Source organism: Citrus sinensis, chromosome 4, assembly GCF_022201045.2.
Source record: "Citrus sinensis cultivar Valencia sweet orange chromosome 4, DVS_A1.0, whole genome shotgun sequence".
NCBI classification, from domain to species: Eukaryota; Viridiplantae; Streptophyta; class Magnoliopsida; order Sapindales; family Rutaceae; genus Citrus; species Citrus sinensis.
The window spans coordinates 3027506-3053590 of NC_068559.1; the positions used below are offsets into that span (position 1 = coordinate 3027506).

The 26085-nt window shown below is 35.3% G+C and overlaps 2 protein-coding genes and 1 long non-coding RNA gene across 3 annotated transcripts in view; 1 reads left to right on the forward strand and 2 right to left on the reverse strand.

Annotated features, from left to right (window-relative positions):
* Positions 1-1289: 1289 nt before the first annotated feature.
* Positions 1290-3081, reverse strand: LOC112498923 (uncharacterized). Its single transcript, XM_025100797.2, has 3 exons — positions 2662-3081; positions 1862-2037; positions 1290-1296 (listed from the first exon to the last, which is right to left on the reverse strand). The coding sequence occupies exons 1-3, from the start codon at positions 3079-3081 to the stop codon at positions 1290-1292; spliced, it is 603 nt and encodes a 200-aa protein (XP_024956565.2).
* A 3951-nt stretch (positions 3082-7032) lies between these two features.
* The window catches only part of LOC127901815 (uncharacterized), a 43849-nt gene continuing 24796 nt past the window's right edge, over positions 7033-26085 (forward strand). The window contains exon 1 of the long non-coding RNA XR_008054171.1: positions 7033-7058. This is a non-coding gene — a long non-coding RNA (uncharacterized LOC127901815). The remainder of the gene's footprint in view (positions 7059-26085) is intronic.
* On the reverse strand, positions 15142-16418 carry LOC102626127 (uncharacterized). Its single transcript, XM_006485971.4, has 2 exons — positions 15600-16418; positions 15142-15440 (listed from the first exon to the last, which is right to left on the reverse strand). The coding sequence occupies exons 1-2, from the start codon at positions 16218-16220 to the stop codon at positions 15345-15347; spliced, it is 717 nt and encodes a 238-aa protein (XP_006486034.1). The 5' UTR covers positions 16221-16418; the 3' UTR covers positions 15142-15344.

Consider the following 26085-nt stretch of genomic DNA (forward strand, 5'->3'; position numbering starts at 1 on the left):
ATACGTGTATATATACGTATACTCTATATGTCACAACTCTGTATGAATCTACAATCTTCTGATGGGATTTTTGAATTCCCAACAACCTTCTTCCTTGCGTTATACTTTCAATTACACCACGTTTCACCTTTTATATTTGAGAAATAGTGAATCACATATCATTAAAGGGTCAAAAAGTAATTTCCTCATCCAATCGAAGAGATCTCATCTATATTAGGGGTGTCAAAAATGCCCGTCTGAATTGGACTCGGACAAAACCCGGACCGCATACATAAAAAAAAGGGGACTCGGGTTTGAAATTCTCAAACCCGAACATTTCCAGCCCGGGTCCGGGCTCAACACCAAAAACCCAAAATCCGGACCTGGTTTCTTAATAAATTAAACAAAAGAAAATATAAATATATTATATATAAATATATAATTATTAATTTATGATATGTTGGATGTTATTTAGATTTATTGTGTTGTTAAATGTTAAATTCAATTTTTTTTATATAGATTGAATGAGTTTAGGTTAGAAACTGAATGAATTTTTAGGTATTAGAAAGTAAATTGAAATAATTTTTATTATTTGTGTAAAATTTACATTGTTAGTATGTTATATATTTGTATTTGACTATTTTCTTTTTAAAAATTTGCATTGTTAGAGAAATAAAAGAAAAAATTGAAGTTATCACATGCGGGCTAAACCTGGATCAAAAACTCGGGCTCGGGGGTGCCAGGCTTGAGCCCGGCCAGCACCCAGGAAAACCGAGTTTTAAGTCGGGTCCGGTCTTGCGTTTCACTCATCCGGTCCGATTCCGAGCAACACCAAAACTCGGACCGGACCCGACTTTTACCAAGCGTATTGATTCAATTGACTCTATCCTAGATATAAATTTGATCATATTAATGAATTAAATGTGTATTTAATTATTCTAGTTATGAATCTCTTTGTCAAAAGGACCCACCAAGAATTAATTCATAATTAAAGCTTATTTCGAAAACACCTTTTAGAATTCACCTTGTTTTACAATTTTAATGTCATTCATGATCATCACTGAATATCAAAGTCCTGTTTTCATCATCATATTAATTTGGTGTTATAGAAAAACAAATAAAACAAGAAATATATACTAGGTTTATTATTATAAATAAACCAAACGGATATATAATGACAACACGTAGCTATCATGACACCACAGTTGTTTTATGAGTCAATATCATTTTCAACCCAAAAACTTATTCTTTTTGAGGAAGGAAGACGGTAGTGCGAGCTTCATTTGTTTGCATTGAAGCATTCAACAGCTCTAGAACCTGAGATGTACAAAAACCATGCTCAATTTAGCCCAAAATATATACATTAGTACGTAGCTTATTGTTGCGGACCGCCCAATTCGCTAGCCCAATTGCCCACAATTTCGGGCTAGAGAGCCAACACAAGGCCAAGAGTGCTAGCTTGGCCCAATTCCGGAAGGTTCTAGGCAACTCTAGCACATGTGAACATGTAAATATTCTAGAATACTTTATACAATTCCAGCACATGAGTTTGACCAAGTTTGGCAAAGTTAGGTGAAGTTAGGTGAAGTTAGGCAAAGTTAGGCAAAGCCTCCCCTATAAATATGGGATGGCATTAAGCATTTGCATCCAACAAGCATTGTATCTCTCTTTGTGCAATACAAGTTTCTTTGGCTCAATTGCTCTCTTCTCTTGTTCGAGAATCTCTAGGCTTACTTAGCAACATTCGGCAAAGTTGTCTAAGTGCCGCACGGGTTAGCTGCGCAAAACACTCATCCCGTGACATTATGCTTTCAAATTGAAAATTTGAGATAATGAAGACAAAATTCAATCGAGTATGAGATGCCAGAGAAGAACTCCTTACCTCATCGGGCCAATATCGACAACTCTCTCCTCCAGGGCACCAATATCCTTAATTTTGCCATGCAGGCCAGTGGCAGATATCACTGATGCTGGTGTTATTGATAAATCATCAGTTATCATGCAAGCAGAAGATCTCTTCACAACTCCACCCTCAATATCCCAAACAATCTTCCACTGCTGCATTTCATGTCGCATTTTAGCAGAATCATAATAAGAAGCATTGTTAGGAAATTAGTGGGTGAAGCACGGCCAAAGCTAAAATGAAATCATAATAACAAGCACAAAAAAGGACACCAGAAATTACATGATTCGGCTTTTAGCATACGTCTACGGGCGAAGACAGAAAAAAAATATTTCACTAGCAAAATGAGGATTTTAAGTATTGTAATATTTTGACTCACTACCCAGAACTTCAATACACCTAATCTCTCAAATCACTAGACAAGAGTTTAAAACTCTTAACACTCTCAACTCTCTACTCACTCTTAAGAGAAAAAATAAATTAAAGAAGAATGGATATGGAGAGGGAAAATGAAGTCTTCTATTTATAGGCTTCATTTCCTCTCCTTTTTCAAATTAAAATAATATTATTAATATTTTATTATTTTTCCTTTCAAATCTTTCGGCTTATTTTTTCTTCTTTTGTTCTTCTTTCTTCTTTTTCTTCTTCAAACCATTCGGCATCACCTAAAATGACGGGCCGCGTGAGGACTTTGTTGATGGTTTGGCACCGCCCATCTAAAATGGTGGTGCCAACCATGACTTTAAACAAGCATCACATTGGAGACACCTAGTATTTACTTCATTTGTCACACACCGGTGATTGTTTGCACAGTTGTACAACTTTCTCTCCACAAGTACAGGTCGCGGACAAGCTTGGGGCTGCAAGAGCAGAGATGCTTTCCCCCATTTTAAAAGGGGTTTCAAGAGCTCAACTTTGGTTTGATGGTGTATTAGGTAATCTTCAGGCAGGTTTTCAAGACTTCGGTACAGGCTTCCTGTGCAGCCACCCAAACCAGCATCCGTGACGAGTCTGACGACACTACCAAGTGGCATATGAAGGACATTGAACAGGATATCCACAAAATCTTTCTCAGCTTCGGCAAACAAGACCTTGTTAGCTCGTTTATCAATCCTTAACTTCAAACTCCCAGATGAAAAAACAGAGCAACGACATAGCTGAAAACAGAGATCACTGCCCCCAAAAAATAAAAGTTTCATTTTTGAGTGTTGAAAATTACTCAAGCATTGTTCTTTGACGCTTTTACACAAAACCCAGATGGAAAAACAATAGATTACAAAAAAAAAGAAAAAAGAAAAAGTTGAATAAGAGATAACCAAAAGAAGAAACTGAGTGAAAGCTGTACAAATGAGCAATGAAGGTGATGTTCAGAAACGGAGTTGAGAGAGTGTTTTTCAATTTTCAGCTCCAACAAGAGAACATAAATCTATATTTGTTAATTGCTTATCTTATGTTATTATTGTAAGAAAAAGCAGAGCTTTTTCATGATTTCGTTTCAATAAAGCTTTCAATCCCGTTCACTCTCCCCTCTATATAAGGAAATACCAAATAGGAGATCATGGAGCTATGCTAATGGATATTTAATGAAACACATTATTAGTGCAATCTAACATCTCAGCCGTCCATTTTCATATATCGTTTAATTCTTATGTTCGTCCACTTGATCATCCACCGTTGGTTCTATTTCTACTAACTCACGGTCAAGATGTTGATGATGGGATCTTGGTGGAGCAGCTAAAAATAATGTGTTTTATGCAAAAATTGTTTGATGACAAAGCTATGATTAGTAAATGCAAGGGAATTAGTTTAAAAGATAGTTCAAATTTTAAACAGAATTAAGAGAAATATGGAGAAAGGGAAACAATGAGATAGATTAGGATCAAAATATCTAAAAGGATTTGATTAATTATTAGGCCTTCAATGCGTAATTATGTTACCAATTATTTTTCAATTCTTGGGAAGTTGTTTACGTCCTCCAGCGAAGGTTCCTTAGGTTGAATTTTGGTTTCCTTAATTTCAGTCTTATTTGTCTTAATTAATTAATTAATGGCTAGTGAAACACAATTACACAATCATGTATTTCAATTTTAAAGTGCATTCATTACTTTGTTAAGTCCAACGTTGTCTTTTACAGGTTAAAAAATCCCAACATTTAGATTAGAGGTTTTCTATTCTACAGTGAAATCGTTCCGTCAATTAATTTACATACTTTCGCAAAATTTTAAAATGCAAAACTATTTAAATTGAGGGAGCAATTGTTGCTTTAATCAATTTTTTTTTAGTCTTACATACAATTCCACTAATATTACGTTAACTAGTCTTGATCAGCACGAGGTGCACAACCCAAAAATTTGACTCTATCTACATATGAGCAAAACTGATAAATGAATTTAACTATTTAAGGAATATGTCATTTTATTAACGGAGTTAACGATTTGACGGTAAAATTATAAAAATTGAAATAATAAGTGAAAAAAAATAATTTTTAAAAAACTTTAGTGGTAGAGTGATATTTAAGAAAATATTAGGTGTTAAAATGATAATATCTCTAAATTTAGATAGATTTAGGTGGCGTTTATTTTTTAACTTAATGACTTAAAGTGATTTAACTTAATTAATTAAGTTAATTAGAGATATTTGTTTTTATAACTTAATGAGACTTTTTAGATAACTTTGACTTAATAAAATAAGCTAATTTTTTTACCTTTTTACTTAATGGAGAAATCTAAATTAAGTCAATTACTTGCTAATGTAAAAAATATCCTTGTTTTATAATTTATTTTTCATGTCTATCCCAAAACTCACCCATAGACATTTACCCCACATAATAATCTCATCATTAGTTTTACTTATAAATGTTAAAATATTGTGGTATTTAATATATTATTTATTTGACATTCAAATTTAATAAAGATACAAATGTAAAAGTATATATTTTTAATTTTTTAAGTTGAAAAAACAAACAACTTAATACTTATTTTTCGAGATTCAGATGAAAAAAAAAACATATTATTTAGATTCAGATATTCAGATCTATTCAGAATTCAGACTAATTCAGATATATTCAGATTTCAAACAAAAAAACAAACGCCACCTTACTGTTAGTTTAAAAAAAAATGCAATGATTTTAATTTCTTTTTTGATACTTAGAATTCTAGCAATGATCCAATAGGCTTATGAGCCCCAGACACGTGTTGCTTTCTTATGACGTGCGGTATATCAAAGTCGCATTGTATTTCAATATCAATCGCATGAAATCAGAGCGCACAGCAGTATATCTCCTCTGAGCCAACGTCACAATGCTGATCTGGAAACCACCACCACGCTCCACTCACTCAGCTAATTGAAGTTCCATTTGTGGGGTCTGATCGGACTTCATTTATGACACCAAATAATCCACAAGCAGCGTTATCAGGCTGCTTTGATCGCATGTCATTTGGAAACGTTGCAGTTGGGGGTTCTTATTTACTGGGTTATGATCGTTCGACCTCAACAAGTAAGCATAATTATACATCATCAATTCATCGCAGAGTTTGTAACGTCAAGAGCAATGCAGAAACAATAAATTCTTGGATTATCATAAAAAAATTAACCAAGCGGATAATGACAACTTATAGTTAAGATCTATTGAGTCACAGCTTCATCCTATGAGCTCTTTCTTCATGAGGAAGACAGGGGTGAGAGCTGCATTTGCTTGCATTGAAGCCTTTAACCGTTCCAGAACCTGAGAGGTAATAAAACCCATGCTTCAGCACAGAATCTATATCATTGTTGTAAGGCTAAGTTTGTGTTACTGAAACCAAAATTCAAACAATATGCCAGAAACTGACCAATTATATTATTTTCCTTGAGTCATCAGTGCCAATCGCAGCAACTCTGTCTCCGAAGGCACCAATATTCTAAACTTTGCCTTGTAGCAGTTCAATACCAGTTATCATTGACCCTGCCGTCACTGATAAATTATCTGTTACCATGAAGTAACTTATAGCTTCATAATTGCTTCTATCTATTCGAGGAGATCAGTCGCACTCGTATATAGGTTCAATTGATTATCTAGATGTGATCAGATATTTATCCTAGATACGTTTGATCATACTAATGAATTAATTGCGTATTTAGTTATTCTAGTTATGAATCTCTTTTTCAAAGGACCATCAAGAATTCATGAAGCTTAATTACATTATTTCCAAAACAAAAGCCTAATTTTAGGGACTTTATGTTGTACATATAGGACATAAGCTGACAAGATTAATCACCTTGGATGAGGAAGATTTTTTACGATTGCCAGTGTTGGTTTTCCTGTGCGCAACTGCGCATGCTAGTAAGTTATTTATGAATAGTCGAAATGAGAAGAAATTGGAATAATAGATTGCCATTGACTAAGTATGAATTAACAACAGGAAAATGATCGTGTTGACGCTCAATTTACCCCACCGTCATCTTAACAAGTAAACAAACAACATAGTTTAAGCACAACATACTAACATGATTAATTCATCGTAGAGTTTTGTAACATCAAGAACAATGCAGAAACGAGAAATCTATAATGACAAGTTATTGCTGTCGTGACAAACTACTCCCATCACAGTTAATTTTTATAAGTCATATAATCTTCATCCCGAAGGTGCTGGGACTTGGAGCCCAACTGGGTCTATAATCTTCATCCCAGAAACTTCTTCTTCTTGAGGAAGGAAGACGGTAGTGAGAGCATTTGTTTGCATTGAAGCACTCAACAGCTCCAGAACCTGAGACGTATGAAAACCATGCTTAATTTAGCCCAAAATAAACATTAGTACGTAGCTTATGCTTTCAAATTAAAAATTTGAGATAATGAAGTCAAAATTCAATCGAGTAAAAAAGATGCCAGAGAAGAACTCGTTACCTCATCAGGGCCAATATCGACAACTCTCTCCTTCAGGGCACCAGTATCCTTAATATTGCCCCGCAGCAGACCAATGCCTAAAATCATTGACCCTGGTATCACTGATAAAATCATCTGCTACTGTGTAAGCAATAGATTTCTTTACAATTCCGCTCTCACTCTCCGAAACTATGTTCGACTGCCGCAATTCATAACTCTGAGGCCAAGAACATTGGGGTCACGGCTTGTTTACTTGATTTGTCACATGCGGGTGATTGTTTGCACATTTGTACAACTTTCTCTCCACAGGTACAGGTGGCGGACAAGCTTGGGGCTGCAAGAGCACAGATGCCTTTTCCCATTTTAAAAGGGGTTTCAAGAGCTCAACTTTGCTGTGATTGGTTATCAGGAGCGCTTGATACAACCCCAATATTACAGTTAGACAAGCCCAACTCAGCTAGCTCTATCAATAGCGAGGAAAAGGCCCAGGCAAACTCAAGTGAGGCTATCCAAAACCGACCCCAAGATAACATCAAGCCAAGTCGCGTAAGGAAGCCTCCCAAATGGTTCAAGGATTACACACACTGAGCATATATGAGCAGAGGACTCAGTTTCTAACGGCCTTAGCTATTTAGAGAATAATTTTTGTTATAGAGAGAGGTTGTTATTTAGTTTTGACAGCTGTGAGCATATTCTTGCTGCTATAAGTATTTCCATGGTTGTATTTGATGGGATATAAAAATTTTGGACTTAGTTTCTTCTTCTTCTCTGAAATTTCCTCTCTATTCTCTCTTGCCATTCACTCGTTTCTTTAAAATTCTGGGAGCTTGCACTTGCTTGAAAAGTGTGGAAACCTTGCTGTTCGGTGTGTTCACCAGCGGCATAACATTGGTGCTTTCATTGCTATTTGCTCATCATGGCTGATTCGGAGAATCTAGATGCCATTAAAGCTTTACAAACAAAACTTGATAGCCAAACGGTTGCAGTTCATCACACGCTGCAACAATACATGCTTACTGTGGATTCTTGCTTGGAGGACTTGCGTTCTCAGATCAAGGGGTTACCTTCGGGTCCAACAAATGGACATTCGAATCCACCCCCATTTCCACATATATCTGATGGTTCATCGGGCACCCATGACTCCAATCCTCTCTTGCGAACAATGAAACTCGAGGTCCCAAAATTTGATGGAACTGACCCAAACGGTTGGGCTTTTCGCATCAATGAGTATTTTGATTTCCATGGCACATCCGAAGCTCTTCGTCTCCGCATCGTGTCTTTTCATTTGGAAGGTCGCGCTTCGGCTTGGTACCAATGGATGAAGGCGAATGATCTTCTTACTAGTTGGAAGGATTTTCTTCAAAATCTGAAGTTTCGTTTCGGAGCTTCCCTGTACGAGGACCACCAAGGTAATCTATCCAAACTTACTCAGAAATCAAGTGTGGCAGAATTTCAAACTGAGTTTGAGGACCTCATGAATAAAGTCACTGGTATTTCCGAGCCTCTCCTTATCTCATTTTTTATCACGGGGTTGCGAGTGGATATTCGTCGTGAGCTGTTGCTGTCACGGCCTTCCTCGTTGATGGAGGCATTTGCACTGGCTCGTATATTTGAAGCACGTGGAGATGAGAGTAAAGTTACGTCTAGACCTTGGTCTAAGTGGACCCACAAAACCACCACACCATCCTTTCACCCTACTACAACCAATCACAGTCCTGCAAGTGCCCCTGCCATCAACCCACCTCAACCTGCCCCGTCCACTTTACCTCCACTTTTACCAACGCCATCTCTCCCTATTAAGCGTCTTTCTCCTTAAGAACTTCGTGAAAAAAGGGAGAAAAGACTCTGCTACAATTGCGAGCAGAAGTAGAGCAACTCTCATAGATGCCGTAGTAAGTTTCTGCTTCTTTTAGGAACAGAGGATGTTGACGAGGCGATGGGTCCACCAATTAATTCTGAGATCTCAGATGTTGTTGAGGAAACTATTATAGTTGGTGATATCTCTAGTTTAAATGCCTTAGCGGGCCAAAATACTCCTCGCTCTCTACGACTCATTGGTGAAATTAATCAACAGCCCGTGCAAGTACTTATCGATAGTGGTAGCACTCATAATTTTATTAAACCTGCTGTGGCTGAAGTTTTGGGGTTAGCAGTACAAGACACTACCACATTCCGGGTATATATCGGTAATGGTGATTCTTTAGTTTGTCGATATGTTTGTTCCCAAGTCGCCTTATCTATGCAAGGCCATGTTTTCTACATCGACCTTTATGTTCTTCCTATTGAGGGACCGGATATTGTCCTCGGAATTCAATGGTTGCAGCTGCTTGGCAAAGTCTCTCATGACTATGCGGCATTGTCAATGGAATTTTTCTATAATGGCTCTCCTGTCTTCCTGCGAGGTGATCTCTCCTTGTCTCCAAGATCGATTTCTTTTCATCAATTACAAGCCCTCATGTCCCATGATCAAATCCACGGTCTCTTTGAATTTTTCCAGTTGCATACTACTACAGACGCGCAGGATACCTTCTCTGTTCCAACCACTGCTGCTAAGTTTGACTTCCCACCCGATTTGCCTTCCCCTGTACTTGCCCTTCTTCATCAATATGAGCAATTATTTCACACTCCATCTTCCCTACCTCCTCATAGACTTATTGACCATCACATTCATCTTCTCCCAAATACTAAACCTGTCAATGTTCGCCCATACCGTTATCCTCACTTCCAAAAGGCCGAAATGGAGAGACTTATTAAAGAAATGCTTGATCAAGGCATTATTCGCCCAAGTCATAGCCCATTCTCTTCACCTGTGTTGCTGGTTAAAAAGAAAGATGGCTCATATCGTTTTTGTGTAGATTACCGAGCCTTGAACGCAGTAACAATTAAAGACAAATTTCCAATACCAACTATTGATGAGTTATTAGACGAGCTTGGTGGTGCTTGTATTTTCAGTAAGCTGGATTTGCGAGCGGGGTACCATCAAATACGAGTATGTGATAGAGATATTTATAAAACAGCCTTTCAGACTCATGATGGGCATTTTGAGTTCCTTGTCATGCCTTTTGGACTCTCTAATGCCCCTTCCACCTTTCAAGCGACAATGAATAGGCTCTTTGCTCCTTATCTTCGTAAGTTTGTGATCGTTTTCTTTGACGATATCTTAGTGTACAACACTTCTCTAGAAGACCATTTTGAGCATTTACATAGAGTATTTGATTGTCTTCATACTAATCATTTTTTTGTGAAGCTCTCAAAGTGTTTTTTTTGCCAGGATAACATTGAATATCTCGGCCATATTGTTTCCTCTTCTGGAGTTAAGGCCGATCCTCGCAAGTTGGTGGTCATGTCTAATTGGCCTACGCCGTCTACCACAAAACAATTGCGAGGATTCTTGGGTCTCACAGGCTATTATCGTCGCTTTATTAAAGGATATGCTTCCATTGCTGCCCTTCTCACAGATTTATTACGGAAGGATTGTTTCCATTGGTCCTCCGCAGCTGACACGGCCTTCGCTGCCTTAAAACAAGCCATGAGTGCAGCACCAGTCCTTCGCTTGCCAGATTTTCAATTGGATTTTGTTATTGAAACGAATGCCTCGAATGTTGGTATTGGAGCCGTACTGATGCAAGCTGATCATCCTATTGCTTATTTTAGCCAAAAATTGGGTCCTCGCATGCTTGTCGCTTTTACTTATATCAAAGAACTTCATGCCATTGCCGAAGCAGTACATAAGTGGAGACAATACTTGTTAGGACATTTCTTTATTATTCAAACTGACCAGAAAAGTATTCGAGAGCTCCTTCAGCAGGTTATCCAAACTCTAGAGCAACAATTTTATGTTCGTAAATTACTGGGGTATCATTTCAGGATTGAATATAAGCCGGGTCGAACTAATAGTGCAGCTGATGCCTTATCCAGGGTACATGAAGTTGATGTCCCTAAAGTATATGGCCATTCTACTGCTACTCTGTTACTCACTAGCTGTCCTATTCCTGAATTCCTCTCTATTCTTTGTGCGGAAAATCAGTCCTTACCGGATCTCTTAGCTCTCCATCAGAAGTATTCCTCTGGTTCTTTAATGTATCCATATTCGGTCTCGGATGGAATCCTACGGTTCAAAAACAGGTTCTTCATCAGCTCTCACTCTATTTTGAAGCCTTCTTTATTACAAGAATTTCATGCCACACCAGTTGCAGGTCATGCCGGAGTCAAGCGGACATTAGTTCGTCTATCCACACTCTTTTATTGGCCAAATATGCGCAAGGATGTGGAGTTATTTGTTGCCTCTTGTTTATTGTGTCAGCAAACAAAATACTCTACTCAGGCACCAACTGGACTCCTTCAACCCTTGCCTATACCTTCACTAGTTTGGGAGGAAGTTACCATGGACTTCATTACAGGTTTACCATCTTCCCATGGGTTCACTGTTATCTTAGTCGTTGTTGACCGATTGACAAAATCAGCTCATTTTGGTGCTCTACCCACACACTTTACAGCAAGCAAAACAGCCGTTTTATTCACTGATATGGTTGTTAAGCACCATAGTTTTCCTCGTACAATAATTTCAGATCGTGACTCTATCTTTCTTAGTAGCTTTTGGAAGAAACTCTTTGAGTTAAGTGGTACCACATTGAAGCATAATACAACATATCATCCTCAAACGGATGGCCAGTCAGAGGTTGTTAATCGAGGACTCGAGCAGTATTTGCGAGTATTCACATAAGCGAAACCGACATCGTGGTTCGATTATTTAGGCTGGGCTGAGTTTTCTTACAACACTAGCTTTCATACAAGCATCCAAATGTCTCCTTTTAAGGCCTTGTATGGTCGTGAGCCACCTGTAATTCCTTCCTATACCGGGAGCTCTACTTTAATCCAAGCACTTGATGAATTGCTGCTGGAACGTGATGCCCTCCTGATAGCCTTGAAAACCAACTTGCGAGCAGCTCAACATAGAATGCAGCAAAAGGCTAATGCTCATCGCCGTGAGCTAGAGCTTCGGGTCGGGGATCAAGTTTTGGTTAAGTTGCAGCCTTATCGGCAAATATCAGTTGCAAACAGATTATCCAACAAGCTAGCGAAGCGATATTATGGTCCTTTTCGAGTAATGGAGCGTATTGGCGCTGTGGCCTATCGCTTGGATTTACCTCATGATTCTAAGATTCATCCAGTCTTTCACATCTCACTTCTCAAGCCGTTTCATGGTCAGGATGCCTCACAAGTTCACTCACTACCTAGCGAGTCTTACAATAACCAGCCTATGTCTGTTCCCATTGCTATTTGTGCTCAACGTCAAGTGTTGGTTCATGGCATCCCACAATCCCAAATTTTAGTGCAGTGGCAGGATTGTGCTCCTGAGAATGCAACATGGGAAGCTCTTTCCGAATTCACTAAGCAGTACCCGAATTTTCACCTTGAGGACAAGGTGATTCCTCAAGGAGTGGAGGGTGATACAACCCCAATATTACAGTTAGACAAGCCCAACTCAGCTAGCTCTATCAATAGCGAGGAAAAGGCCCAGGCAAACTCAAGTGAGGCTATCCAAAACCGACCCCAAGATAACATCAAGCCAAGTCTCGTAAGGAAGCCTCCCAAATGGTTCAAGGATTACACACACTGAGCATATATGAGCAGAGGACTTGGTTTCTAACGGCCTTAGCTATTTAGAGAATAATTTTTGTTATAGAGAAAGGTTGTTATTTAGTTTTGACAGCTGTGAGCATATTCTTGCTGCTATAAGTATTTCCATGGTTGTATTTGATGGGATATAAAAATTCTGGACTTAGTTTCTTCTTCTTCTCTGAATTTTCCTCTCTATTCTCTCTTGCCATTCACTCGTTTCTTTAAAATTCTGGGAGCTTGCACTTGCTTGAAAAGTGTGGAAACCTTGCTGTTCGGTGTGTTCACCAGCGGCATAACAGCGCTTCACTCAAATTTCCAAGACTCTGGTACAGGTTTCTTGTGCAGCCAACCATGCGAGCATCCCTGAGAAGCCTGGTGACAGTACCAAATGGCATGTAAAGAAGGTTGAACAGAATATCCACAAAATCTTTTTCAGCTTCGGCAAACAGGACCTTGTTATCTCGCTTGTCAATAATTAACTTTAATTTCACCTTCGTGGTTTCAGAATCTGATGATGTTGTTGCTGTTGCCATGGTTGATGTTTCGGAAGAAAAAGAAATAATTCTTTAGCGAACTGTAGCACAGTAACCACTCGGCAATTAAATATCACTTAAGTGGATTAGTTACTCTCTTTAGGATACGAAAGCGCTTGGTAATAAGTCACTTCGCAAAAGTAAAACAAATTTGGTAGCAAAAATTTATTATTATTTTGCTAATGAAGGTGATGATCAAATGCAGAGCACAATCTCGATCTCAAGCTTAGACTATACATAGGCTGCTCCATATGCCGAGTTTTCTTCCGAATCCGAGAGCATCAATTGTAGAGTGAAGCATCCCACTTAGCTTTTGGGATGTTTTCTTTGCTTTAACAACATTGAAATGCTTTGAAGTTTGAACCAATATGTGATATGCAAATCTTTACCTTAAACGAAAGCTAGTAATAACTTGAATGTTATAGCATGCTTTTGCTGACTTTTGTGTCTTTCCTTTTGTGCTGACTTCCGGTGATATATATATCTTTCTTTTCTTTTTTGTTTTGCTTTATTTGTTAGAATTGCTTTCTTTTATATATGACTTCCGGTGATATATATGTCTTTCTTTTATCTTCGGTATAAAAAGAATCACAAGGCCTCTCTAAATATTTGATCAATTTCCTTAAATTAACTCAGATATAAAAGTATAAACGACAATTAAAATTGAAATAAAGTACCTAAATGCATAATGAGATTAAAATGGAAAATTTCAAAAACACCTAAAATGATGAAATTCTAATTTCTTCTACATCAGATTCTTTTTGCTAAAAGGACCACCAAGAATTAGGTCATAAAGCTTATCTCTAAAACAAATAAAACTTTTAGATTCCACTTTGTTTTAACAGAACACAATTTTAATGTCATTCATGATAATCACCGAATTTCGGACTCCTGTTTTCATCATCAGAATAATTTCATGTTAAAGAGAAACAAATAACACAAAGACTAAAAGAGTTCATGCTTTTCCGAAACTGTAACTTAGAAGAGGAGCCATATAATCTTACCAACACCAGTAAGGCCTCCAGTAGTTCCAATAATGTTTAACATAAATTGGTGGATTCATAATATATTAACATTATCAATTCATCACATAGTTTTGTAACATCAAGAAAAACGCAGAAACAAGAATGTATACTGGGTTTGTAATAAACAAACCAAACGGATATATAAAGCTCGACTTATAGCTTAATGTCATAACAAAATACCCTCAGCGCATTTTATTTTTTTGTGAGTCATCTAATCTTCATTGACACGACTTAAAAGTGTTTAATTTTCTCACAAATATAAGAGTGCCTAGTTATAATATATTTCGGTGAGTCCGAGGTTGATCCGCAGAGAAAAGATTTAATTTGTTTACTTAAGTTTATCCAAATAAAAATAAAATTTATAAATATGTAATTTATTTAACAAAAAGTATAAAATAAATTAGTTAGAGTTATGAATCCACTCTTAGTAATAAATACAATTTAATAAATTCTTTTTATTTTTATTTTTATTTCCCAAAAGATTAATTGTATAAATTAAAATTATTTTCTCATTTATTTTATTGTGGATTAAGAATTTAATGTGCCAAAACTTAATTTGTCTACACTAAATCAAAATACCATTTTTCCATATTTTATACTAAGATATTAAGAATTTATTGTGCCAAATTCCTATTTTTATCTACACTAAATCAAAATTTCAAAATATAAAATATGGATAAAATTAAATAGAAAACAATTTAATTTATAAAATAAAAAATAAAATTTGATTAAACCATATTTTTTTACTAAGAATTTCACCTTCCCCTAACTATGAATATTTAGTTAAACATTTTTGAAATAAAGAAAATTATTACAATTGAAAAACACATAATTAAAAAAGGAATTTAAAAATTAAAACAAAACTAATTTTATTGATTGAAAATATATTATAAAAAGAGATAAGAAGAAGATTTTGGGGGAAAGAAGAGAAGAGAGGGTATGTAGAGGTGTGTTCACCCTCTCTATTTATACTAATACATGATAAATCCACACCACACAAATAAAAAAAAATCTAATTACATCTTAACCTTACATTTGTCCCACTAATAATCCCACTAATAAAACATAAACCTAACTTATCCACTCAAGCATATCCAACACATTCCACTAAAAATTACCATACCTAACATGATAAAAATTTATAATTTTGCAATTACCACATTTACCGTTTTTACAACAAAAGTCACGGCTCCTCGACAATGACATAATTTCTCGAACTTCCGGAATCCAAATTTGACATCCATACATTTGTTTGGAGCCTCAAATTACATAAAATTATTATTTTTACCTCATAAACACACAAAATCAAATATTTAGAAAATAATTAGAAATTCACAATATGTTAGACAATTACAAATATAAATTACATTAATAGCACAAAATAACATTTTTATCCCTTAATAAACATACAATTTTTAACACTAATCATTCATCCCAATAACTCTTTCTTCACGAGGAAGGAAGACGGTAGAGAGAGCTTCATTTGTCTGCAATGAAGCTTTCAACAGCTCCAAAACCTGAGAGTTACAAAAACCATATGCTTTAGCCCAAAACCAATATCAGTGGTTGGGAGAAAAGAGCAACATGGTAGCTTAATTATGCTTTCAAATTAAAATTTTCTGTTATTGAACTCAAAATTCGAACAAGATAAAGATTCTAACTCAAGAACTCCTTACCTCATCAGGGCCAATATCCACAACTCTCTCCTCAAGGGCGCCAATAGCATCCTTAAGTTTGCCTTGTAGCAGGCCAATGCCTGATATCATTGACCCTGGTATCACTGATAAATCATCTGATACCGTGAAAGCGACTGATTTCTTTACTATTCCGCCCTCCAGAACCATGTTCACCTGCCGCAACTCAGAACGCAGAGAATAACCACAACAATGGGGACACGGGGTGTCTATTTGATTTGTCACACAATGATGACGGTTTTGGCAAGCGTAAAACTTTCTCTCCATAGGTTGCGGGCAAGCTTGGGGCTGCAAGAGCGCAGATTCTTTTTCCCATTTTAGAAGCGGCTTTAAGAGCTCAACTTTGTTCTGATTGGGTATCAAGAGAGCTTCACGCAGGTTTTCAAGACTCTGGCAAGGGTTTCCTGTGCAGCCAACCATGCCAGCATTCCTGAGGAGCCTGATTACACTACCAAATGGCATATAAAGGAGATTGAATAGGAGATCCACAAAATCTTTTTCGGCTTCGGCAAACAGGACCTTGTTAGCTGGTTTGTCAATCATTAACTTCAATTTCATCTTCGTTTCCGTGTTTGATGTTGATCTTGTTGCTGCCGTTGCCATGGTCGATGCTGCTGAAGGAAAAAAATAAGTCTTTAGCGAACCTGTAACACAGCGACTACTTGGTAGTAAAATTCACTTATGTGGATGCTGCTGAAGAAAAGAAATAAGTCTAGCGAACCTCTAACACAGCAACTTCTTGGCAATCTTATTCGCCTATGCGGATTATCTACTCTCTTTAGGATGCAAACGTTCTTGCTAAGGTCACTTTCCAAAAAGTAAAGAAAGCTAATAAGTAATAATAACTCGACTGTTACAGCATGCTTTTGATGACTTTGGTGACAACCCTTTTGCGCTGGCTTTCGGTGATTTGTTTTTCTTTTCTTATTTGTTTTACTTTGTCACAATTGCTCTCTTTGTTTTTCTTCTGTCAATTGCTGTCATTTTCTTGCTTTTGTTCTTGGTCTTTAGCCTCCGTTGATTTCGCTGAAAAGAAAAGCTCTCAATTATTAACTTTCATAAATATCTGACAGAAAAGTTCTCAATTATTAACTATTTTCTGTGCTTTGGTTTTGAGGTAGCTAGGTAGACATGAGTGTTAAAATTCCTCAAATGTATTGTGAATGACAAGGTATAAACAAGAAAAAGTGAGAAAAGAAAGAAATGTAATGGATTTATGTGGGAGTATTTTAATAATATCAAAATGAGAAAAGTATAAGAACTAAATAAATGTGTGTGTATACTTATTACATACAAGGTGAGGTTGGCTGTTTATAGCCATGGTCCTATTTGTGTATAAGAGGTGGAAGATCAGAACTTCGGTTTGTATGTTGCATGAACAGAACAAGAGTTCTGCAATGCAATATTAATTAAATTTTTGTACAATAAAGATAAATAGTTCCACAATAAATAGTGAAGTGGAGAGAGACAAAATAATCACAATAAGAAAAACTTTTAGAACCTGCACCGTCAGGGTTTATTTAACCGATAATTGTACATCTTAGATTATTTTATAAGTGTCGACATTGATTTTGATCGATTAGAAAATTAAATAAGTGGGACGATATAAAAAATAAAACACAGACAATTTATTTAGTTCAATGCTTGGCTTACTGATAATTCTATAAAATGCGAGTTATCATGACACTTTTATACTTAAATCAATAATACTTAGAGAGTAAATGATATGTTTTTATTGTATTTTAGTTATATTTTGCATAAGCATCCATTTTAGTTTATTTTAAATAAATTTAGTTTGTTTTAAAATAATTTGTGCTTAAATAATATGCATAATTGTAGGTGACCAGAAGCTTAAATTTCAAGTAAGATGCGGTAGCCGTTGCTGTAGCATTGTTACTGTAGCAATCTTGGAGCAATGACAGAGAAGATTTCGCGCATATCAACTAAAAGATTGCAATTTGAAGTTTCCAAAAAATGGAAGCCCTACACTTCAGGTTTCCCTAATTCTCAGCTATAAAAGAAGCACGCTTGCAAAGGAAAAGAAAGAGTCATCACCTAAGGGAAAAACCGCAAAGAAAACAAAAGAAAAACAAAAATCAAGAGATAGATTGAAGGCTGACATAGGAGAAATTGCAGAGATCAATGGAAATCAGTTCTTTTTATTATCTTTTTTTTTTTATCTATCGGGATGTATTTGATGGTTGAAACTATTTTCTTCATTGTTTTATTACAAATTATGAACTGAATTTGGTTGTAGGTGAGTAATAAACGATCTTAATGGATATTTGACTTGTATACACATGTTACTTTGTGTATGCTATAACATTTTGTGTTAATTGTATTTATTTTAATTTTTTATTTCGGCTGACCATCCATTTAGTGGACACTAGTTAAGAAAGAGACAAAACAATGTCTAACTAGTGGATCTCATTAAGACAATACTTGGTTTTAGATTGTATTTACCAAGTTGAGTAAATCTTGATTTGAATAGGGTCGTGCTTGATCTAAAATTAATGATAAACTAGACATAGAGATTTACCTTGTAGACTAAATGGAGTCTAGATCGTTTAATGTTATATTTAATATTGGTATAACAATTGGTCACTGTTAAGTTGCATTAGATATAAGATATCCAACAGACGACAGCTAATGATGCATGAGAGATTCTGCCCAGTGCTGTAGTAGATGTTGTATCAACGGTACTGTAATTGAAAAAATAGTCAATGTCATTAAGTGAGTTTATTCACTCAACTACTCTATTCCCATTGGTTATATCTTTGTGTTTGACGTGATAATTTTCTTTATTACATTTTAATTAGTTTATTAGTTTCATAAATTGTCTTATTTTAATTTAGAACAAAATTGCACTGTTAAGATTACTGTAACAAGTCTGATAACATCAATTTATGTGGAAATGATTTGAATACTCATTAGTATATTACTTAGTGTATACTTGCACATTGATACCCATACCATTAAAGATTGTGCACACCACTTATGTCTACGGAAATAGAAAGAGCAACTTTCGTTATTGTATAAAAATTACAACAAAGTTTTTTTTTTTTTTTTAGTTATTTGCCTTTTGCTCTCTATGCATTAAAAGCTTCTTATTTATAATATAATTTAGGTATCCTAAATCCTTGAAAACTCCTTATTCTAATATATTGTTACCTCTTAATTAGAGTTTTATCTGAAGTCTATATTTATTTCCTTCTCAAATTGAGTTTTTGAAAATTTTAAATTTTTCTTTTGGGTTTAGATAATGTGTCCTGCATTTTTCTTCTGCAACTGGGCTTTCTTTGACTTCATGATATCTTACTTATATCATGGAGCTCCTTTATTGCTCAAATAACTTTGAGTCTATGACATTTTGTGGGACAATCCAAATTCACCCAACCGCGCTTTCTTTGGATTTGTCAAAGTTGGCGTGCCAAATTCTAGAAGCCCACCAATGTAGAAGTTGTAAATGTTTGAAGGAAAAATGGTTTGGCAACAACTTCTTTTAAAAAAGAATGAGAAGAAGAAAAATAAAATTGAAATATTTGAAGAAGAAAGAAAGGGCAACATAATTTGAAAAGAAAAAAAAATAAAATAATAGAGTGCAGTAGCCAAATTTTGGCTATAAAAAGAGGATGCTCCTCCTCATTTATGTGTCCAATTCTTCTCTTCTTTTTCAGATCTATTTTGAGAGGAGAAAAAAACCAAGTGAAAGTTGAGTGATTAGTGAGTAAGAGATTGTGTGTATTGGGGTATTGGGTAGTGAGTAAAAAATATTACAATATTTTTAATCCTCATTTCATTAGTGAAATATTTTCCTTTTATCTTCGCCCGTGGATGTAGGCTAATAGCCGAACCACGTAATTTTCGGTATCTTCTGTCTATGCTTATTTTTATTTTTCTTCCAATTTCATTTTAGTTGTGGCCCTGCTTCACCTATCGATTTTCTAACAGTGGTATCAGAGTTGCTGGTTGCATTTCTGAAGTTGAGTATAATGTTCACATATATGACATTGTTCACGTATACGGTTACTGTTCATGCAAAACGGTAGGAGCCGATTCTATCAAAGGTAGATCGTGGTGAAAAGTGATAGCGGTAAAATACAAAATTGAGAAGTTTAACGGGAATAATTTCTCGTTGTGGAAAATAAAGATGAAAACTATTTTGAGGAAAAATAATTGCTTGGTAGCAATTGGAGAAAGACCCACGGAGATAACTAATGATAACAAGTAGAATTAGATGGACGACAATGCTATTGTTGATCTATACTTGGCACTTGTGGATGAGGTGTTATCAAGTGTGGCAGAGAAAAAGTCAGCAAATGAAATTTGGGATACTCTCATAAGACTGTATGTAACACCCCAAAAATTACCCATGAAAACACAAGGGTAAAATTGGAATGAAACCTCACATCATTCATTCTTATTAATAAATCTCAAGATAAACAATCATTATTCATACTCCAACTGAATCCTTACATAAAACATATGAAATAAAGCCTCCAAAGTAAAGTCTCTAATCCAAAATAAAAAGTCTAGCCAAATTTAATCTTTAAAGCAACTCCAAAGATCCACTAAGAAAAATTCTCCATCTAAGCACCCACGCCACATTTCTAATCAATCTGCAAAATATTAGAGACGAGGGGTGAGCCGTAAACTCGGTAAGCAAATCCATGCACAATATTTGAAAACTTTTGTCATGTATCGTTAAACATTTTATAACAACATCTTCATTTAGCATAAGGGGTGGATTCATATAAAAACATTAAAACATTTATAAAAACATTAAAGCGTAAACATTGGTAGCTCATGCCTCGTAGTCATCATCATTCATCATTCATCATTCATCATTTAGGGTGTTATACCCTGCATTGTTCCTCATTTAGGGTACTATACCCCACATTGTTCGTAACATCCTTGTGCACAAGATCATCATCATACCAGCAAGCTGGCCATAACATTTCATAACATCATAACATTAACATCATATACATTACTACGGACTATGAGCCAAAACATTTTGAATCCACCTTACATTTTTTCATAAGTAGCATTTAAAGTTTTCTAAAACATTTAAGAACCTTTCTTTGATCATTTAATTCTTTTAGAAAATTCTTTAAGAAAACATTTTGTTTAAGAAAACTAATTTCTTAAGAAAAATTCATTTTAAAATACATTTATATAAATTCATTTAGAAGCGTTTTTATTTTACAAAATTCATTTAAATATTTTAGAAATCAGTTTTGTAAAAATTTCCATTTAAACATAATTTTTGTAACATAAATTGCATTTATTATAGAGCATATCATGCATGAATCTACTTACCTCGATCCGTAGCAATCAATTCAATACCTCAAGAACAACTAACGAGCTCACCCTCGTCCTATAATCATCATAAAAATATTCTTATCAATATCATCTCTAATCTTAAACATAATCTCAATCATCCTTAAATCATAGACACTAATACTACCTTAATACTTATATATATTCTAAACATATCCTATACTTATGAGTATCCTGCACATGCTGATTTTTAATAACCTATACACATGTCGGAAAACCATGAAAATTTACAGAGGCACTATGAACATGCATAGCATTGCATAAAACATTTCACAAAAAATCAGCACAAGTCCAAATCGAGTCAGAATTTTGACTTTTCACCAAAGTAACAAAAACTGTCCAGCACTGACCAAAACAGACCTTTTCCACTTAGAAAATTCATAAAATATTCTTTGGTACTCGAAATAATATGCTTCTTTTTTCTAATTACAGAAGACACATTCAAAAAGCATATAATTAAAAATTCATAATTTTTGGACTCCTGAAACTATTTTAAAACGTTTTATTTCCGAGAACATTTAACCCGTCCAGAAAATTCCAGATTTGAAAACAGAATTTCAAAAATTCGTATCTTTTATTTTACATGCCCAAAAATCGCGATTCCAGTTTTTAAAGACAGAGGAAAGATTGAAATTTCATTATAAAATCCTAACATGGCCTGTAATATTCATAAACTAGCCCAACTGTTACACGTTTCAGCTTCTGAAATTCTGGAAAACAGTTTCCAGATTTGCAGCAGCAATATGTTACGATTTTTAGTAATTCAACCATAAAGAATAAAACTACGAAATTAAACATGCAAGCATAGGAGACATAGATCTGTTGGCACAAAAATCGGCATAATTTTAAAGGATGTGTAACCTTATAGAAAATTTTCCAGAGTTGAGAACCGCTGCTGAAAATCGGAATTTTCCAGCACCAGTAACCCAACTTCGAAAACCCATAACAATTTGCATACTCAGACGATTTCAACACAAAACCTATCAATGGAAAGCCTAGGATGTCTAGTTCCATGATATGTAAGATATTCACGTGATTCTAAATAAAGAAAACGATTTCAAGCAAGGAATAGAGACTGTTCATATCATCACAACATTACAAACACACATATATTACCCAAATCATACTACAAGTAATTAAAGGCAAACAATTCCATAAAAATAAATCATATAAGTCGAAAAAATACTTAATACCTTAAGGCAAACACTAAGAAAAGAAGTGATAAAACTTTCTTTTCCTTCTCCAAAGACTTATATTTCCTTCTTTTCTTTCTAGGGTTTGTAACGGTGTAAAAATAAAAAACAGCTTCTTAAAAAGATGGTTTTCTCTTAAATACTTGGTAATTAATAAATATTTTTTAAAAAACTAATAATTTACGTAACTTATTTAAAACAATCCGATAAATTTTACTCACACACAAACACTCAAAAATAACTATCCTACTCAATTTAATAAGGGCAAAAGAGGATAAATAAATAAATAAAATTGGGCGTTACACTGTATAAGGCCAAGTCGCTACACAACAAGATCTTCTTGAAGAGAAGACTTTATATTCTTTGAATGGCAAAATCTACATCAGTGACTGACAATATCAACATCTTAAAGACTCTTTTTTCCACAACTCACAACGCTAGGTCATAAAATAGAGGAAAATGAACGTGCAGAGCTTCTACTTTAGAGTCTACTATATTCGAATGATCCACTCATCATCAATCTGAAGAACAAATCCAAGCCTAGTCTTCAACGATGTTGCAGCCTCAGTATTAAATAAGAAGAGCAGGTGAAAAAATAAATAAGACCGGTAAGTAAGTTCACAATAAGCAGAAGCATTATCGATGACGAAAGGGAGATCAATAGAATGTGGCCCCGTGGGAGTCACAATCATGGTAGATTAAAGTCAATAAGTCAGAAGAATATCAAATGCTATAATTATGGCAAAAAAGGGCATATAAAAAAAGAGTTTTGGAACAACCAGAAAAGAAGAAAGAGTAAAGATCCTGAGTCATCAAATGCTCAGGGGTGTGTGGCAAGTATCTCCGATGATTGCAAAATTCTCTACAGCAACAACCGCTCTAGAAGGCAGAAAACGACTATATGAAGTTTGGCTTATAGACTCATGAGCTACCTGGCACATGACCTCTCGGAGAAAATGGTTCCACACATATAAACCTATCTAAGAAGGATCTGTATACATGAGTGATGATCATGTTTTGGAGATAGCTGGTATTGGTACTGTCAAAATAAAAATATTTAATGGTACAATTCATACAATTGAAGAGGTACAGTATGTCAGCAGTCTGAAGAAAAATCTATTATCGTTGGGACAAATAGATAGTTTTGCGTGTAAAACCCATGTTGAAAATGAGATTATGAAGATTGCCAAAGGCTCACTTATTTTGATGAAAGAGGAAAAGACTGGTGTTAATCTATTCATGCTCAAATGAGAAATACTCCAGGAAGTTAATGTGTGTGTCCATCAAATGAAGAAGAATCAGCGATGATGTGCACCTTAAACTTGGCCACATGTCAGAACAAGGTTTAGAGATTCTCTCTGAACGAAAGTTGCTTTCGGGGCTCAAATCATTCAATTTATCATTTTGTGAGTATTGTGTTGTAAGTGAGCAATATAGATTGAAGTTCGGCAGATATATTGCCAAAAGTAAATGCATTATAGACTTAGTCTATTTTGATGTTTGGGAATTACCAGACATATCAATGGGAGGTACAAAGTACTTGGTGACTTTTATTGATGATTATTCTAGAAGATGTTAAGTGTATCCAATCAATAAAAAGTAAGATGTGTTTTTCAGTGTTCAAAGAATTCAAAGTGCGGGTTGAACTTGAATACGGGAAAAAGATAAAGTACTTGAGGACAGATAACGGTGGAAAGTATACAGATGGCGAGTTTCTTGCATACTGTAAGCAAGAAGGTATCTAAAGACAATTCACAGTGGCATACATTCTTCAACAAAATGGAATGACAGAGCGGATAAACAAGACTCTTACAGAAAAAATAAGAGTTATGTTGAGAACTGCTGGTGTACTCAACTCATTCTAGGTAGAAGTAGCCAAAATTGTCTATTACATGGTTAATCGATCTCTATCAATAGCATTTGACTTAAAAATACCGATGGAGATGTGGACAGGAAATTCAGTTGATTACTCTCATTTACATGCATTTGAATGTCCTGTGTATGTAATGTATAATACCCAAGAAAGAAGAAAAGCTGGATCTAAAATCTAAAAGATGTGTCTTATTGAGGTATGCTGATGGAGTGGAGGGGTATCATCTGTAGGATCATACTGCCACAAGATTATCATTGGTAGAGATGTTATCTTTATAAAAGATCAATTGCATCGAAAAGATGGGGACGATAGCATTGTAAAAAAAAGTCAGAGGGTGTATTAGTATATGTGAAAAGTAATTTAGGAATAGAAGATTCAGATTCTTTTGAAGCAACATCAGAGCACGAGGAATAGGAACTAGTCGAGTTCGAGGCTCTAAAAGTTTGTCAGTCAACTCGTGAGAGATGATCGCCAGTGTGGCACTTGGAATATGTTACAGAGATCAATATTGTATACTGTCTTCTAACAGAGGATGGAAAGCCATTAACTTTTCATGAAGCTTTAAACAGTCCAGATGTTCCTTTGTCGATGACAGCAATATAGAAAGAAATTAAAGATCTACACAAAAATAAGACATAGGAACTTGTACTACTACCGCGCGAAAGAAAAGTCATGGGAAATAAATGAGCCTATAAGATCAAGCGTGATAGCAATGACCAAGTAGAGCGGTATCGTGTAAGATTGGTGGTAAAAGGATATGCTCAGAAAGAAGGTATTGACTTCAATGAGATATTTTTTCTGGTAGTTCGACTTACGACAGTCAAAGTAGTCTTGGCAATGTGTGTTATATTTGACCTACATTTAGAGTAATTAGATGTGAAAACTACATTTCTTCATAAAAAAAACTTGAAGAAGAGATTTATATGCTCTAACCAGAAGGTTTTACTTAAGTAGGCAAAGAGAACTTGGTTCGCAAGTTGAACAAATCTTTATACGATCTCAAACAGGTGCCAAGGTATTGGTATAAGAGATTTGATTCCTTCATCATGAGCCTTGGATAAATAGATTTAGTTCAGACTATTGTGCATATTATATGAGGTTTAAGGATAATGATTTCATCATTTTGCTTTTGTATGTGGTTAACATATTGGTAACAAGCCGTTAAAGAATTAAAGACACAGTTAGCTAGGAAGTTTAAAATGAAGGATTTGGGACCAGCAAACAAGATTCTAGGGATGTAAATTCACCAGGACAGAAATAACATGAAGATTTGACTTTCTCATAAGAATTACTTGAAAAAAAATCTTAAAGCACTTCAATATGCAAGATTGTAAGTCAATTTCTACTCTACTTCCTATTAATTTCAAGTTATCCTCAAGTATGTGTCCTAGCAATGAAGCAAAGATGAATGATATGTCTCGAGTACCGTATGCATTAGCAGTGGGAAGTTTAATGTTCACTATGATTTGTACAAGATCGGACATTGCACAAGCAGTGGGAGCAGTCAGTCGATACATGGTGAATCAGATGTTATATTATGTTATGGAAGATCAGAGTTTACTGTTAGAGGTTATGTGGATTCATATTTTTCAAGAGACCTTGATAAAAGAAAATATACTACTGGCTATGTGTTTACACTTGTGGGAGCAGCTATAAGTTGAATTTTGAAACCGCAGACCGTTGTGATCTTATCTACAACAGAAGTAAAATATGGCAGCTACACAAGCTTGCAAGGAAGCTATTTGGATGCAAAGGTTATTGGAGGAGCTCGGGCACAAACAAGAGAAAATTCGTGTGTTTTGTGACAATGAGAGTGTCTTGCACATTGCAAGGAATCCAACATTTCATTCCATAACAAAGCACATAAAAGTATAATATTACTTTGTTCGAGAAGTAATGGAAGATGAAAGTGTGGATTTACAGAAAATCTATACAAAAGAGAACCTAGCAGATGTTATGACCAAGCCAATCAATGCTGACAAGTTTGTATGGAGTAGATCCTCATGTGGCCTAGCAAAAACGCAAGTAATGTGACAACATCGAAGTATAAAGGATGGTG

Bases quoted from the DNA above. Each gene is read 5' to 3' on its own strand.
- LOC102626127 (XM_006485971.4), bottom strand. From the start codon at position 16,220: ATGGCAACGGCAGCAACAAGATCAACATCAAACACGGAAACGAAGATG. The intron at 15,441-15,599 runs GTAAGGAGTTCT...TGTAACTCTCAG, and splicing joins TGGATATTGGCCCTGATGAG to GTTTTGGAGCTGTTGAAAGC.
- LOC112498923 (XM_025100797.2), bottom strand. From the start codon at position 3,081: ATGAAACTTTTATTTTTTGGGGGCAGTGATCTCTGTTTTCAGCTATGT. The intron at 2,038-2,661 runs GTAAATACTAGG...CATGAAATGCAG, and splicing joins ACCGGTGTGTGACAAATGAA to CAGTGGAAGATTGTTTGGGA.